The sequence below is a fragment of the Mizuhopecten yessoensis genome, unplaced genomic scaffold (genome assembly GCF_002113885.1).
Source record: "Mizuhopecten yessoensis strain PY_sf001 unplaced genomic scaffold, ASM211388v2 scaffold7759, whole genome shotgun sequence".
Classification (NCBI taxonomy): Eukaryota; Metazoa; Mollusca; class Bivalvia; order Pectinida; family Pectinidae; genus Mizuhopecten; species Mizuhopecten yessoensis.
In genome coordinates, this window is record NW_018407208.1 from 93,767 (window position 1) to 109,195 (window position 15,429).

The window sequence follows — 15,429 nt, forward strand, 5'->3', positions numbered from 1 at the left end:
TACTGTCTACTGTGGGATATGTACATATCGTACTGTCTACTGTGGGATATGTACATATCGTACTGTCTACTGTGGGGTATGAACATATCGTACTGTCTACTTTGGGATATGTACATATCGTACTGTCTACTGTGGGATATGTACATATCGTGCTGTCTACTGTGGGATACAACATATAGTACTTTCTACTGTGGGATATGAGCATATTCAACTGTCTACAATCACAGTACGGTTTAAAAATGACGTTTTGTTTCTAAAATATTAGTTTGAATAGCGACCCTGGCGCGGGTCGCTTATTTCCCGCGTGTTTTAGAGGGCCGGAGTTCTGACGTTAATCGACACCAGACCGATATAAAAAAGTCGATAAAACGTCAGAATAATTCGGACAAGATGCGGATGAGAAACCTATAATAGGCCGTATTAAAACGGTGTGAACGCAACAAAACGTGACAGTACGTAACAGGCCGTAACACAACTTGGAGGCAGGTGCAGGTGACCTGTTCGAACACGTGGGTTTTCTCCGGATACTCCGGTTTCCTCTCACACTACGACCCCCCTCCCCCGCGCGCTAACATCTTGGCCAACAAGGGTGATTAATATTAATTTAAATAACTTGTTTCCTAATTGTTGTAAAATAAATAAAGTTTTTATGTATATAACTTGGAGACGGTCCGTAGTGGGACGGGAAGCATGTGTATTCCTCGGCATCGCACGTTCTTTCAAGTTTTGTCACGTTCTGCCGCGTTTGGTGCGCGTTTTTTAACGGTTGCTTCATGGTTGCTGCGCGTTTTGTCCCGTTTTGCCACGTTTTGTCACGGTGCTCAAAGCAAGCTGGGTGTATGGTAGCCGTTTCGTCGTGTTCAATTACGGCGCGTCCCGGTGTGTAACGGTTAACTGGCCCGTCGCGCTACGGCGTGTTGCGTTCTACTACAGTCTGACACGGCGCGCGCGGTCTGGAAAGGAGTACAATGTATATTAAAGCCGGGCCCGGCAGGGGATCTTCATTCGAGTCTCAGGATACAATGATTGCTATTGCTGGTTGGTTGACGGGTTTTTCGCCTTTATAATTCCACCCATGCGGGTTTCATCTCACTATTGCTATTGCTTGGAATGCCTTCTTTTTATACCGTGGCCATAAACATGCTCCAAAGTAGCCCGAGTTTCTGGTACATCTACATGTATCTGTCAAAATGTCTAAGTCTGTTGTCAGGGTCAGAGGAAACTCGGGCTAATGCTACGTTTACATTATGTTCCCGGCAGCCACGGCAGTCCCGTTTGACCGAAACGTAGTGCGCCGTGGGATTTTTACATTTAATTTTTCACGTTCTGTCAAGGCTTTCCACGGATGAAACGTGGACACCGGGCAGCTTTGGAGGTTTGTGCCCAAGAAGGCCTCCCAAGCAAAAGCAATCATTATATCCTGAGACGAATCGACGAGATAACATCATGAATTCCCAAGATGAAGAAAATTTTGTGTACGAAACGTAGTGCGCCGTGGGATTTTGGCTTTTATGTAATTCCTCCCAGACCGCGCGCGCGCGCGCCGTGTCAGACAGTAGTAGAACGCAACGCGCCGGGCCCGCAAACCGTCACACACCGGGACGCGCCGGATTGAACGCGACGAAACAGCTACCATACACTATAGCTTGCCGTGAGAACAGTGACAAAACGTGGCAAAACGGGACGAAACGCGCAGCAACCGTGAACCAACCGTGACAGAACGCGCACTTAACGCGATATAACTTGACAAAACTTGACAAAACTTGAAAGGACCGTGAGATGCCGGGACATACGTACAAGTTATATTACGGCCTATTACGTACTGTCACGTTTTGTTGCGTTCACCCGGTTTTACTACGGTCTACTAGGTTTCTCACCGCACCGTGACTGTCATGGCAAATTTTTTGACAGTTACAAAATCTGGCCCGGCAACCGCGACAATCACGGCCTGTCACGTTGGCCCATCTCGTACCCCCGCGTTATCTCACGTCCATCCCGTTTTGTCCACGTTGGCCTGAAACGTGATTGCCGGGGCCACCGGGAACATAATGTAAACGTAGCATTTTTTTAATTTTTTAATTTATTTTTATTATATTTTCAAAGTTTTATGACATAAACATATAAATATACATACAATGTACATGGGCGTCTATAATCGCCTTTAAATAATGTACATATTGTTCAAAATATTCTATCAAGTATCAGTATTCGTCTTACATATATATTAACAAATAAGTATAAATTCACATTTTGATATCAAAAATAAACTTCCGGATATTCTTGTCCGTACTCTATTCTAATTCAAATTGAATTATAACCAGTGTCTAATTTCCGGTTAGAGTCACGATGGTGAACAGACTTGGCACAAACGTTATTATATGGTAAATGTTCATGAAATGCTTCGTATGGTATAACATCATCCAATTCAGCGAATAAAAGTGCCATGTTAGCGTTAAAGTTCTAGATTATGTGTTGATAATAGTCAGGGTATAATATATTATGTAACATTAAGTAAAGAAATTGGTCTCCAGGTTTTGAGATAACGCCTATCCGTTTGGCTTTGGAAATGCAGGTAATGATTTATGTGAGTTTAAAAAGTCCTATATGATCGGCAAAAGCAGCGACTTTTTCTTTTTTGCAACAACTTTGCCAAACTGCAGACAGTACTGAACATGATGGTCTCATCTCCCTAGGGTCTGATATGGCCAAATTGGATCTCCCTGAAGTTCTCATGCTCAGAACATGAAGTTATACTTACCCAATAGCCTGAAAATTCACTATTTTAATCTAAAGCTGATTTTCTTATAATGCTGCTGCTAAGTTGTAGGTGATCATGTTGATACCAAATATGTACTTATTTGCTAGGATCTGTGAACTGGAGTCCAAAATGAGCTCAAATCAGCACTTGACATAATATCACCTCCCTCGTATTTGTGCTGCTTATGAATTATGCTTCATATATTCTTTGTATAATTAAAATATTTCAAAAATTCATAAACCGTTAAGCCAAGGTCACACTGTGCCGGTATGTAGCCCCGGTGAGTTACGGTGTGGAAAACGGGGACAACCCTGGGTATCCGTAGATAGTCCGTATTGAAGACGGCGTAATCCGTGTTCATCCGAGTTGATCCTGGGTGATCAATAGCTCGCTACGGTTAGTTTTAAATTGTCAAAACCTTCGAGGTCATCCGTAGTAGAGCCGCGGTATTTTGAAGACCATAGTGTCATCGTAGTACCGTCCGCCTTTCCGTAGGACCGCTGTGCAAGCTTCCGTGGCCATCCGGGGGAGACCGTGGTGTTCGGGAGTCATACCGACTCACGCGTACGGCAGTGTCATCACGACCACCGCCGACTCTGGTACCGTGCACTGTGGTCTATCACGGTTCGTACCGTTTCTACTACGATTTCATTATGGTGACACTACGACGTTTCACGGTTGCTCCAGGATTTCCGATGGTGACACAGTTACACTACGTCTATATTACGGTGGTGCTACGTTTGCTGTTCGGCGGTGACGGCAGGAATAAGATTGGTCACGGTTCCGGGTCATGTTGCTATAAATATGGGACACGATCTGCTCCAACTCACATGGAACTTCAGTCCTGGAAAGGGTCACAACATAGGACTTAGTCATCAACAATCAAAAAAACAAACTTCATCTTATTAACTGGCTTCTAGAATGGAACATGCAGCAAGTTTGCAAAATACATGGTGATGGTCCAGTTATTCAGCAACGAAGAACAATAAGGGGCAGACTTTTAAACTGTCCAAAATTAGGCGGATGTGCGGAAGAGAAACAAAGTAGGCCGTAGTAAAACGGGATGAACGCAACAAAACGTGACAGTACTTAATAGGCCGTAACAAAACTTGGAGGCGGTCCGTAGTGGAGCGGGAAGCATGTGTATTCCCCGGCATTTCACGGTCCTTTCAAGTCACATGATACGGAAGGCCTTCTTTTTATACCGCGGGCACAAACGTGCTCCAAAGCTGTCCAGCGTCCACGTTTCATCAGTAGAAAGCCTTAACAGAACGAGAGAAACGCGTCATACCTTGATCAGAACGCGAGAAACGTGAGGACCCCATCAGAGCTTGACGGGCCGGGAGGGAACGCACCGGATACCGTGATAGACTGCGAGAAAACTTGAATATAGAGAAAAATTGCCAAAATCCAACAGCGAACTAAGTTTCAGGCAAATGGGGCTGCCATAACTGCCAAGAACATAAAGCAAACCAAGCATTATAATGATTAATTGATTGATTGATTGATTGACTGGTTTTACGTCCACTTCACCACCGAGTAGCTCGGTTATCCAGCAGACTTCAACATTATGCCCCGGTCACACATTCTCGGATCGGACACCGGATTAGCCACGGATACGATCCAGCATTATTCGTGGCATTCTGTAGTGGTCCGTAGCTGTCCGTATCTTATCCTGGGTCAATCGTAGTAGTACTTGTCTGTCCGTGACATTTTTTGAACATGTTCAAAAATTCACCACGGAACAGACAACCGTAGTACTGATCTGTAGTAGAACGTAATAAACCGTAATTATCTGTACTTATTGGTAGTACATCCCCGGCCTCAAGTCGCCAAGGATCGGTACGGTTAGTTACGTCGAACTACGAACTTTTACTAAGTTTCTAATAAACCGTACTAAAATTAAGATTAAGTTGTGGAATGAACACGCGAGCGCGAGAGTTTGTATACGGATTGTTTACCGTGGCATGTCCGTGGCATGTCCGTGGCGCTCCGTGCGTGTTCGTACTAATCTGTGCCAGACCGTTCTAATTCGTACTAACGGTAAACTAAATCGTAGCGAACCGCTGTGAATCTGCAGTACATACGCCGTGACACGTGTCATTCCGTACTAAACAGTACCGAACCATAGCAATCCGTATCACTCCCCGTTGTCAACTAGTCCCTATCCGTAATCAAACCGTGGTGCTTCCGTTGCGGACCACTCATATAGACTATACCGGGGTCATCCGTGAGTTTCCATCCGGAGTGGATCCGGCGAGACGATCCGAAAATGTGTGACCGGGGCATTAGAGCATGACTATGGTTGTCGGAGCAGCAAGTCACTTAGTATGAATTAGGTTAATGGAATTCTAAACAGCAAACCATGGAGTATGAATTACTACTGGTAAGAACGACCAAATACACTGACGTAATGAAGTTTATAAAGAAAAGATAAACAGGTATTACGCAAAAAATATTATTGAAGGAGACGCCGCCCTTTTGCAATTAAATAGCAGAATTCCACATAATGGTTATGCACATTTGCAGTGGTGATTTTTTTGTAAATCAAAGCATTCCGATAGGCTGGGCAATTGTTTAGAAACAATACCAAATTTTAAGATGTTCTGTTTGTTTGGGGAGTGGCATTGTTCGTAAGAAGCATTGCTATTAAAAACTACCGCATCGCGAGCTACGGATCACCCATGATCACACGGATTACTCCGACTTCAATACGGACTTGGTACGGATACCAAAGATTGGCTCATTCCCCGAGCACCAACTCTGGGGAATTAAAAGGAAGGTGTTTATATAGGAAATCCTGTGAAGTTTAGTTATATCCCGTTACAACTAAGAATGTCAACTCATTTTGTAGATATGATACTAAAGTCAATAATAAAATAGATAAAAAGTTTTTATTCATATATATTACTGTAATACACATTTAATACAGCACTAAGTAATAGAAAATAATCATTAAATATTAATATTTACATTGTATGAAACATAAAAATAACATAACATTATATGAAAAATAAAATTCCTTAATTTAAGCCACATTGATACTAATGTCAGCAATAAAATAAAGTTTCTATTCATACATATAACAGAAATACACATTTAATACAGCACTTAAAGTTAATTATTAAATATAAATATAAACAGTAAACCACTAAATGAAGCTGAAGTTTCTAGCACAAATCACATTCTCTATATATATCACTAAAGTATCTAGCACAAAACATTCTATCCAAGATGCAGAAACTGTGATGCTGAATCTGCGTATGTCATCAGGTCGATAGTTCCTGTCTGATAATAGTCTTTCGGTGGCCAGTCGTCTGTCGATGTTGGCGTATCTCTTCCTTCGAGATTGAGTAGTGCCTCCTGCATCTCTCTGGATCCGGTTGATGTCATTCATGTTCTGTATGTCTTTAAACGTCTGGATGATGGTGTAGATGTTGGGGTGGGCATGCAGTACTCTTTTCTTCAGGTTCCGTGCCAAGCTTCCAGATGGTTGGTAGTTCGAGGTCCTTCTGTAGAGAAGTGGTACCAGGTTGGTCGGTCTCCTTCTACCCATTGATCTGTGACGTAGTCTGTGAAAAGCAGCACGGGATGTGGTATGTCAGCATCATCAGCATCTTCAAGGGTTTGGAACCAGACGTCCTCTATGCGGTCTAACGGGATGAGTGGAAGAACAGCAGCTCGGCGGACAAGTAGTTTGACGTCGTCGTTCTCACGGTACAGTATCTGGAGTCCAGTTGACTGGGCCTTTCGCCAAATACATTGAGTGTAATGAAAAAAACAGCCTTTTATGTTAATACATTGTTTTGTACCAGGGACGACATTGCGGATTGCGTTGTGTGCGGCTACCTCAAAATCGACGAAGGCTGTTGTGGTTCGGAATGGAATCTGGGAGTTTGCCATGTGCTCCTGTAGTAGCGTGAAGAAACGGATGTAGATAGACTGCTCTTTCCTGGAAGTAGTACATAAACAACTGGGGTCATGATGACTTCGATCTGTACGTGGATGCTGTAAATCTGGTGAAACATAGTAGGACAGGTGTAGAAGGTGCCGTCACTGAAGATTACGTCGAAGGCTGCAAGTTCGGCCAGGTTCTCTGATGTAGCGAATGCGACCTTTCTGTTGTTCTGTTCACCGTCGTCGAAAAGGAGAAATGGTTCGCCTGTAGATGTTTTTATCCATCTTCTATCCAAGGTGATGTCGGTCAAGATCTCTGGTAGTGGAGGAGTCTGTTTGCGGCGAGCACGGTAGAGAAATGATGTGGCAGTGTAAAAGGTTGCAGTCGCTGGATCACGGTTTTGGAGGTGTCAACTCAGTCGTTGTCTCGGAGTTGGTTGAGTTCCTCGTCGAAGATGGAAGGTAGGGGTCTTATAGATTCTACGCAGCGGTTGGTGATCTGGTTCATTATCTGTTTTGCAACAACACTGGCTGGGTCTGCGGCGTGGTTGTGTTGATGTCTTCCGAAGTTTGCTGGTATGTTGAACAACCTGAGGTTGAACATCTCCAGAATGTTCTGTCGCCGTTTCTACGTATTTGTCTGTAGATGATCCATCATGGGACAGGTTCTGTCCGCCTCTTCTGTTGGTGATGAACTTAACGTTGAGCTGAGCGTTTACCATCTTGTAGTTGATGTATCAAAGTACACAATAACAAATAATAATATCAAACTGAAGTTACACAAGTTAGAACCTGAAAATAAGTACAAATTATATGACAATAATTATAAGAGAATTCACACAAATTTCACCGAGTAAAGAAGTTGATGTTTCCAAGTACAGAGCGAAATATGATAATTCTCCAAAATATGATCGGACCTCTAAATATTAATTATTATTTAGCAATGATTAGCAGTTATTGATTATCTGATTAGTTATCAGAAGTTGATTTACCGGCGCAATTTACCTGTACACCATTTCTGCAATAGACTATAACTCACTATCATCACAACTGACCACCTATGTAAACATGGGATTTTAAGCAGAGTTGGTCTTCAGGGAAGACCCCCCAGGATTGTGCCCGGTTTGCACCACCGTAACCCGGGGCTTTATACCGGCACAGTGTGGATGGGCTTAATTAACCCTATACATATTTTATTTATCACAATATTGTATGGATAAAAGTGATTATCTACGAACCATTTCTCCTTTTCGACGACGGTGAACAGAACAACAGAATGATTGCATTCGCTACATCAGAGAACCTGGCCGAACTTGCAGCCTCCGATGTAATCTTCAGTGACGGCACCTTCTACACCTGTCCTACTATATTTTACCAGATTTACGGCATTCACGTACAGATTGAAGGAATCATGACCCCAGTTGCATATGTACTACTTCCCGGAAAGAGCCAGGCTATCTACAACCGTTTCTTCACGCTACTACAGGAGCACATGGCAAACCTCCAGATTCCATTCCGACCCACAACAGCCTTCGTCGATTTTGAGGTAGCAGCACACAACGCCATCCGCAGTGTCGTCCATGGAATCAACATAAAAAGCTGTTTTTTCCATTACACTCAATGTATTTTGCGAAAGGCCAAGTCAACCGGACTCCAGACACTGTACTGCGAGAACGATGACGTCAAACTACTTGTCCACCGTGCTGCTGTTCTTCCACTCACCCCCTTTGACCGCATAGAAGACGTCTGGTTCCAAACCCTTGAAGATGCTGATACTGCTGACATACCACATCCCGTACTGCTTTTCACAGACTATGTCACAGAGCAATGGGTAGAAGGAGACCGACCAACCTGGAACCACTTCTCAACAGAAGGACTTCGGACTACCAACCATCTGGAAGCTTGGCACGGAAAACTAAGAAAAGAGTACTGCATGCCCATCCCAACATCTACACCATCATCCAGACGTTTAAGGACATGCAGAACGTGAATGACATCAGCCGGATCCAGAGAGATGAAGGAGGCACTACTCAACCCTGAAAGAAGAGATACGCCAACATCGACAGACGCCTGGACACCCTGAAAGACCGTTATCAGACTGGAACTATCGACCTGATGACCTACGCCGACTCAGCATCACAGCTTCTGCATCTGGGATAGAGTGTTTTGTGCTAGAGACTTAAGTGATATATATAGAGAACGTGATTTCTGCTAGATACCTCAGCTTCATTTAGTGGATTACTGTTTATATTCATGTTTAATTATTATCCTTTAGTGCTGTATTAAATGTGTATTACTGTTATATGCATGAATAGAAACTTTATCTTATTGCTGACATTAGTATCAATGTGGCTTGTATTAAGGAATTTTATTTTTCATATAATATAATGCTTTTTTTTTCATATAATGTAATGCTATTTTTTTTCATATAATGTAAATATCAATATTTAATGATTATTTTCTATTACTTAGTGCTGTATTAAATGTGTATTACAGTTATTATATGTATGAATAAAAACTTTCTATCCATTTTATTATTGACTTGAGTATCATATCTACAAAATGAGTTGACATTCTTAGTTGAAACAGGCTATAACTAAACTTCAAAGGATTTCCTATATAAACACCTTCCTTTGAATTTTCCAGAGTTGGTATTCGGGGAATGAGCCCTACGAGCTAAAAGCAAACAAGACACACATGTACAGTTTCAAACAAACAGAGTGAAAAAATAACACAATATACATAATGGCTATATAAATATTTTTTATACATTTTACAATCACTTTGATCCTGGTGAGATTTGTCTTCCTTCAAATTTAGAGAATTTACAGAAGTTTACAGAAAGAAAGTTATATAAAAAATGATGGAAATAAAATAAGATTTAATTGTCAATTTATTGTTTTTTTTATGAAACCAATTTACTCTAAATCATCTACACTTGGGACATCATTCCCAAGCCCGCAAGCGCCTGGATCATTACATGTCAGGTGCAACCAGAGATTATCGCCTGGATCGTTACATGTCAGGTGCAACCAGAGATTATCGCCTGGATCATTACATGTCAGGTGTAACCAGAGATTATCGCTTGGATCATTACATGTCAGGTGTAACCAGCGATTATCGCCTGGATCATTACATGTCAGGTGTAACCAGAGATTATCACCTGGATCATTACAAGTCAGGTGTAACTAGATATTATCGCCTGGATCATTACATGTCAGGTGTAACCATAGATTATCATTACATGTCAGGTGTAACCAGAGATTATCGCATGGATCATTACATGTCAGGTGTAACTAGATATTATCGCATGGATCATTACATGTCAGGTGCAACCAGAGATTATCGCATGGATCATTACATGTCATGTGCAACCAGAGATTATCGCATGGATCATTACATGTCAGGTGCAATCAGAGATTATCGCATGGATCATTACATGTCAGGTGTAACCAGAGATTATGGCATGGATCATTACATGTCAGGTGCAACCAGAGATTATCGCCTGGATCATTACATATCAGGTGCAACCAGAGATTATCGCATGGATCATTACATGTCAGGTGTAACCAGAGATTATCGCATGGATCATTTCATGTCAAGTGTAACCAGAGATTATCGCCTGGATCATTACATGTCAGGTGTTACCAGAGATTATCACCTGGATCATTACATGTCAGGTGTAACCAGATATTATCACCTGGATCATTACATGTCAGGTGTAACCAGAGATTATTGCATGGATCATTACATGTCAGGTGTAACCAGAGATTATCGACTGGATCATTACATGTCAGGTGCAACCAGAGATTATCGCATGGATCATTACATGTCAAGTGTAACCAGAGATTATCGCCTGGATCATTACATGTCAAGTGCAACCAGAGATTATCGCATGGATCATTACATGTCGGGTGCAACCAGAGATTATCGCATGGATCATTACATGTCAGGTGTAACCAGAGATTATCGCCTGGATCATTACATGTCTGGTGTAACCAGAGATTATCGCCTGGATCATTACATGTCAAGTGCAACCAGAGATTATCGCATGGATCATTAAATGTCAGGTGCAACCAAAGATTAACGCATGGATCATTACATGTCAGGTGTAACCAGAGATTATCACCTGGATCATTACATGCCAGGTGTAACCAGAGATTATCGCCTGGATGATTACATGTCAGGTGTAACCAGAGATTATCACCTGGATCATTACATGTCAGGTGTAACCAGAGATTATCGCAAGGATCATTACATTTCAGGTGTAACCATAGATTATCATTACATGTCAGGTGTAACCAGAGATTTTCGCCTGGATCATTACATGTCAGGTGTAACCAGAGATTATCGCCTGGATGATTACATGTCAGGTGTAACCAGAGATTATCGCATGGATCATTACATGTCAGGTGCAACCAGGGATTATCGCATGGATCAGTACATGTCAGGTGTAACCAGAGATTATCGCATGGATCATTTCATGTCAGGTGTAACCAGAGATTTTCGCCTGGATCATTACATGTCAGGTGTAACCAGAGATTATCGCCTGGATCATTACATGTCAGGTGCAACCAGAGATTATCGCATGGATCATTACATGTCAGGTGTAACCAAAGATTAACGCATGGATCATTACATGTCAGGTGTAACCAGAGATTATCACCTGGATCATTACAAGTCAGGTGTAACCAGGGATTATCGGATGGATCATTACATTTCAGGTGTAACCAGAGATTATCGCATGGATCATTACATGTCAGGTGCAACCAGAGATTATTGCATGGATCATACATGTCATGTGCAACCAGAGATTATCGCATGGATCATTACATGTCAGGTGTAACCAGAGATTATTGCATGGATCATTACATGTCAGGTGTAACCAGAGATTATCGCATGGATCATTACATGTCGGGTGCAACCAGAGATTATCGCCTGGATCATTACATGTCAGGTGTAACCAGAGATTATCGTCTGGATCATTACATGTCAGGTGTAACCAGATATTATCGCCTGGATCATTACATGTCAGGTGTAACCAGAGATTATTGCATGGATTATTACATGTCAGGTGTAACCAGGGATTATCATCATATGCCGTTCACAGATGCATTTTCTTAGGGATCTTGATATTTTACAAAACTCTTTTTTCATAGAGTAAGTGCACTGCATTTGTAAAAAAGATTTAGTCGACAGAGCGTAACTCGCTCGACAGCAAAAATTGTTATGAATTCCGGGTTGTTAACTGGTGTAGGCACGTGATATGCACATGTGAGGTCGGTACACAAAACACATCATGTACCTTCTTGAAGTCTTAAAAAAATTACACTGTTACCTAACAATTTTAACATGTTTCCAATTATGAAAGTTCACGAAGAAATTTTAAAGAATAGCAAAAAAATGAAAAGGGTCTTGGAGAAAAAGAAAATAGCTAATTGCAAAAGACAACCAAGGAATCTGAAACGTTTATTGTGCAAGTCCAAATTTGATGAGAAATAAATGTAAATTACAGCGTGACAAAGTGTATGAAACCGAGATGTGGAATATATATTATGATTGTTGAGTGTAACTCGTTGGTTTTTAAGAATGGCAACACATTTGAAATGAGATGGAATATGAATTGTAAATCAAGAAATGTAATATATGCTGTAATTTGTAAGAGATGCTCTGAATTTTACATAGGTCAAACTGGAAATGAACTACGTCAAAGAATGGCAGTCTACCGTCAGCAAACCAAAACTGATAGTTTACGAAAATTATTAGTTAACAAACATTTTCATCAGTGTTCAAATGATCAGTGTTTAGTTTTACCAATTACTATTGCAAGAGAGATAAAAGAGAACATGTTTATTAAAATTCTTAAACCGGGCTTGAACGAGGGAAATTTCGAGCACCTCTTATAAATTTTAAATTTACAAATTCCGTATGTTTAATATGTTCGGATGAACTAAGTATTGTGCTTTGAAATTCATTTTTACTATCAGATGTTTTTAACTTTTTCTATTGAACAATGTATTCATTTGAACATTTGTGACACGCTCCGTTTCCTTTTTCATATATTTCATTGACGCATTTAATGCAAGTACATTCATGTAATTTTGTTAAGACGTCGCAAAGGTCGAGGTCGCGCGCACCTTGAAGGACGGTTAAAACAGCGCTCCGCCAAAAAGGACTTTTATCGTCAGTTTTCGTATGGATTATCATTAGATTTTCATCATGGACACTTAAGAAGGTATTTTCTTTGCAATACTTGTCTTTCCAGTATATTCAACTGAAGGAAATGTGTATTTTGGAAACTTTTAAATATACAATGGACTAACACTACTCACGCGCGGTGACCACTACTTACCACGCATCACTATAGACGTATACCATAGCTAGGCGCTTGCCGGTATAGTGTGTATATATCTACTGTTTCAATAGATAGACCAGCATGGGTCCGAGTAAGACGAAAACTGTAACCGAAAGTTTGGATGAGTTATCAAAAAAACCTTGAAAACACTATTACAAAGGACTATCTTAACTCAATTGTGGCAAAGTTAAAGGACGAACTTCAGGCAGATATTCACCGGGAGAACGAAGAAATTGTTCATTCACTTAAAGGGAGAATTAACTCGCTCGAGTCTGAGAACGAGGACCTGAGGGAAAAGGTCACCATCCTCGAACAGAGAGTAACTGATTCAGAAGAATTCATCAGCGACCTTGGGCAGCAGCACAACGACCTTGAGCAGCATGGCCGTAAGAATTCGATCCGGATTAATGGACTGCCCGATCATTCTGAACGAGAATCAGTGGAGGATTGTGTAAGCATGATCGTGGACTTTGTCAATAATCGTCTGAAAGTGCCCCTACGATCAGACGACATTGACATCGCACATAGACTGGGGAGGTTTGACAACACCAAGAAGAGAAGCGTGATTGTTAAGTTCACAAATCGACGGAAGAAACACGAAATCATCAAGGCTCGTAGGACGCTGAAGGGATCCGGATTCACAGTTTTCGAGGACGTCACAAAAGCTAATCAACAAAGACTTAAGGAGGCTTATCACTAAGACTGTGTGCAAAACTCTTACAGTATAGACGGAAAATTATTCGTTGTGCTGAAAAACGGACGAAAAAGGAAATTGTTTCACGACACAAAACTCACAGCAAAGTATCTTGAAAATGACGCTAACTTTGGTTACAGAAGGAATTAAGTGCATAAACTAGAACGGTCGACAGTGACTTTGGCAGTAATACCTCGTTGACCAGTGTTAAAAGTGCGTTTCCTAAGTGATTTTCTAATTTGTGAGTTTGCGTTTTCGTATTTATTTTTTTGGAGGATTTTAATGTTTTTCAAATTCGCTTTTATAAACTACTATCGGAATATATGTTTTCCATGTGAAGGTAAGTCTCGTGATATAAAAGTATGTTAAATATCATTACGACTTACTTTATTTTGAAAACAAATGTACGTCCTCTATATACGGTACGTGTATTTTTCGATACCTGGTCTTTCTCAGTATCTAAAATTCTTTTGGTCAATTTGTTTACCCTATTTACATTAAATATGTTTTACTATGAGATTCCGTCCTGGAACTATTATTCACATATAAAAGAATGAGTTTTCTGTGTAACGGAAAAATTAGCTGTTGATGCACATAAAATAAATCTCTCTGCATTGAAAAAAATACCTGTTCCATGGTGTGTGATCGGTGTGGTATAGTTTTATTTGTTTGTTAGTTTGGTTTTTATTTTCGCTATTGATACCAAGGGTTTGGTTATTCGCAACTTGTATGTGGTATTTCATTTGAAGCTAGGGTTTTTTCAAATATTATTTCTTAAATATAAAAAAAAGATCCGGATATTCAGTGCCGAATCTTTTTAGGCGTTACTATATCCTGTGGACTTCCGGTGTATTACAAGGTCTAGCATGTGAAGTAATAATTACCTTCTGTCTTGGTCTTGCAAGCCGTCACATGGTTGACTATATCATAATGTCGCTGGACAGGTCAGGTCAAGTAATATAGCTCACAATACTAGTAAATATGTATCTGGCACGGTACCCAACAATATGCGAAGTCACCGAGAAACTGTCACTACTATAAGTAGAGCACACTGTAGGAATAAGGGGTTACAATGTCTACAATATGCAGAGCACAATAAGCCGTCCGTACAGTCTGGAGTTCTGGAAGGAAGAGAGTTGGGGTCAGGGAATACTCACTCAAGCAGCACGGGGTCTCTGGCGTCTTACTTACAGTAGAAGCCCGGATGACGTAATGTCAACAGACCCTCGACACTACATTCCTCCCAACCTTATAATGAAAGTCCTTTGTTCTGGGAGGTCTTGAATTGGCGTATATCCTGATCCTTAATCAAAGTTCCCACAAACTATAAGCCTGTGTTTTTAACAATATACAATTGTTTCATGGCTATTTGGGGAACAGTCAAAACTATCATCCCGAGGTAGGGGGAAGCCCTGGGGAACTGTTTGCCCGAGGCCGCTAGGCCAAGGGCAAACAGTACCACAGGGCTTCCCCCTACCGAGGGATGATTGTTTTGACCGTTCCCAAAATAACCATGAAACAATTGTTTTATTACCAAATAAATATTAGTATCAATGCTGCATGCAATGTTGCCATTGCTTCAACACTGAGTCGCGGTCACCGAAACGCTTGAACGGGGCTCTCGAGGGGGGATTTCTGCGCATCGAATTCGCGCCGGGTAACAGTTCGCTCTGACCGGGAAAACAGTTTTGACTGTTTCACCCCTACAGCCGAAATTGGACAAAA

At 41.2% G+C, this 15,429-nt stretch overlaps 2 protein-coding genes across 2 annotated transcripts; one reads left to right on the plus strand and one right to left on the minus strand.

The window, feature by feature from the left end:
- Positions 1 to 6,223: 6,223 nt before the first annotated feature.
- Positions 6,224 to 6,661, minus strand: LOC110454276. The gene has a single exon (XM_021503705.1). The coding sequence runs from the start codon at positions 6,659 to 6,661 to the stop codon at positions 6,224 to 6,226; it is 438 nt and encodes a 145-aa protein (XP_021359380.1).
- Positions 6,662 to 7,931: 1,270 nt separating this feature from the next.
- LOC110454277 lies at positions 7,932 to 8,645 on the plus strand. The gene has a single exon (XM_021503706.1). It carries the CDS (start codon positions 7,932 to 7,934, stop codon positions 8,643 to 8,645), a length of 714 nt encoding a protein of 237 aa, XP_021359381.1.
- The last annotated feature ends 6,784 nt before the right edge of the window (positions 8,646 to 15,429 follow it).

Bases quoted from the DNA above. Each gene is read 5' to 3' on its own strand.
- LOC110454276 (XM_021503705.1), bottom strand. From the start codon at position 6,661: ATGGCAAACTCCCAGATTCCATTCCGAACCACAACAGCCTTCGTCGAT.
- LOC110454277 (XM_021503706.1), top strand. From the start codon at position 7,932: ATGATTGCATTCGCTACATCAGAGAACCTGGCCGAACTTGCAGCCTCC.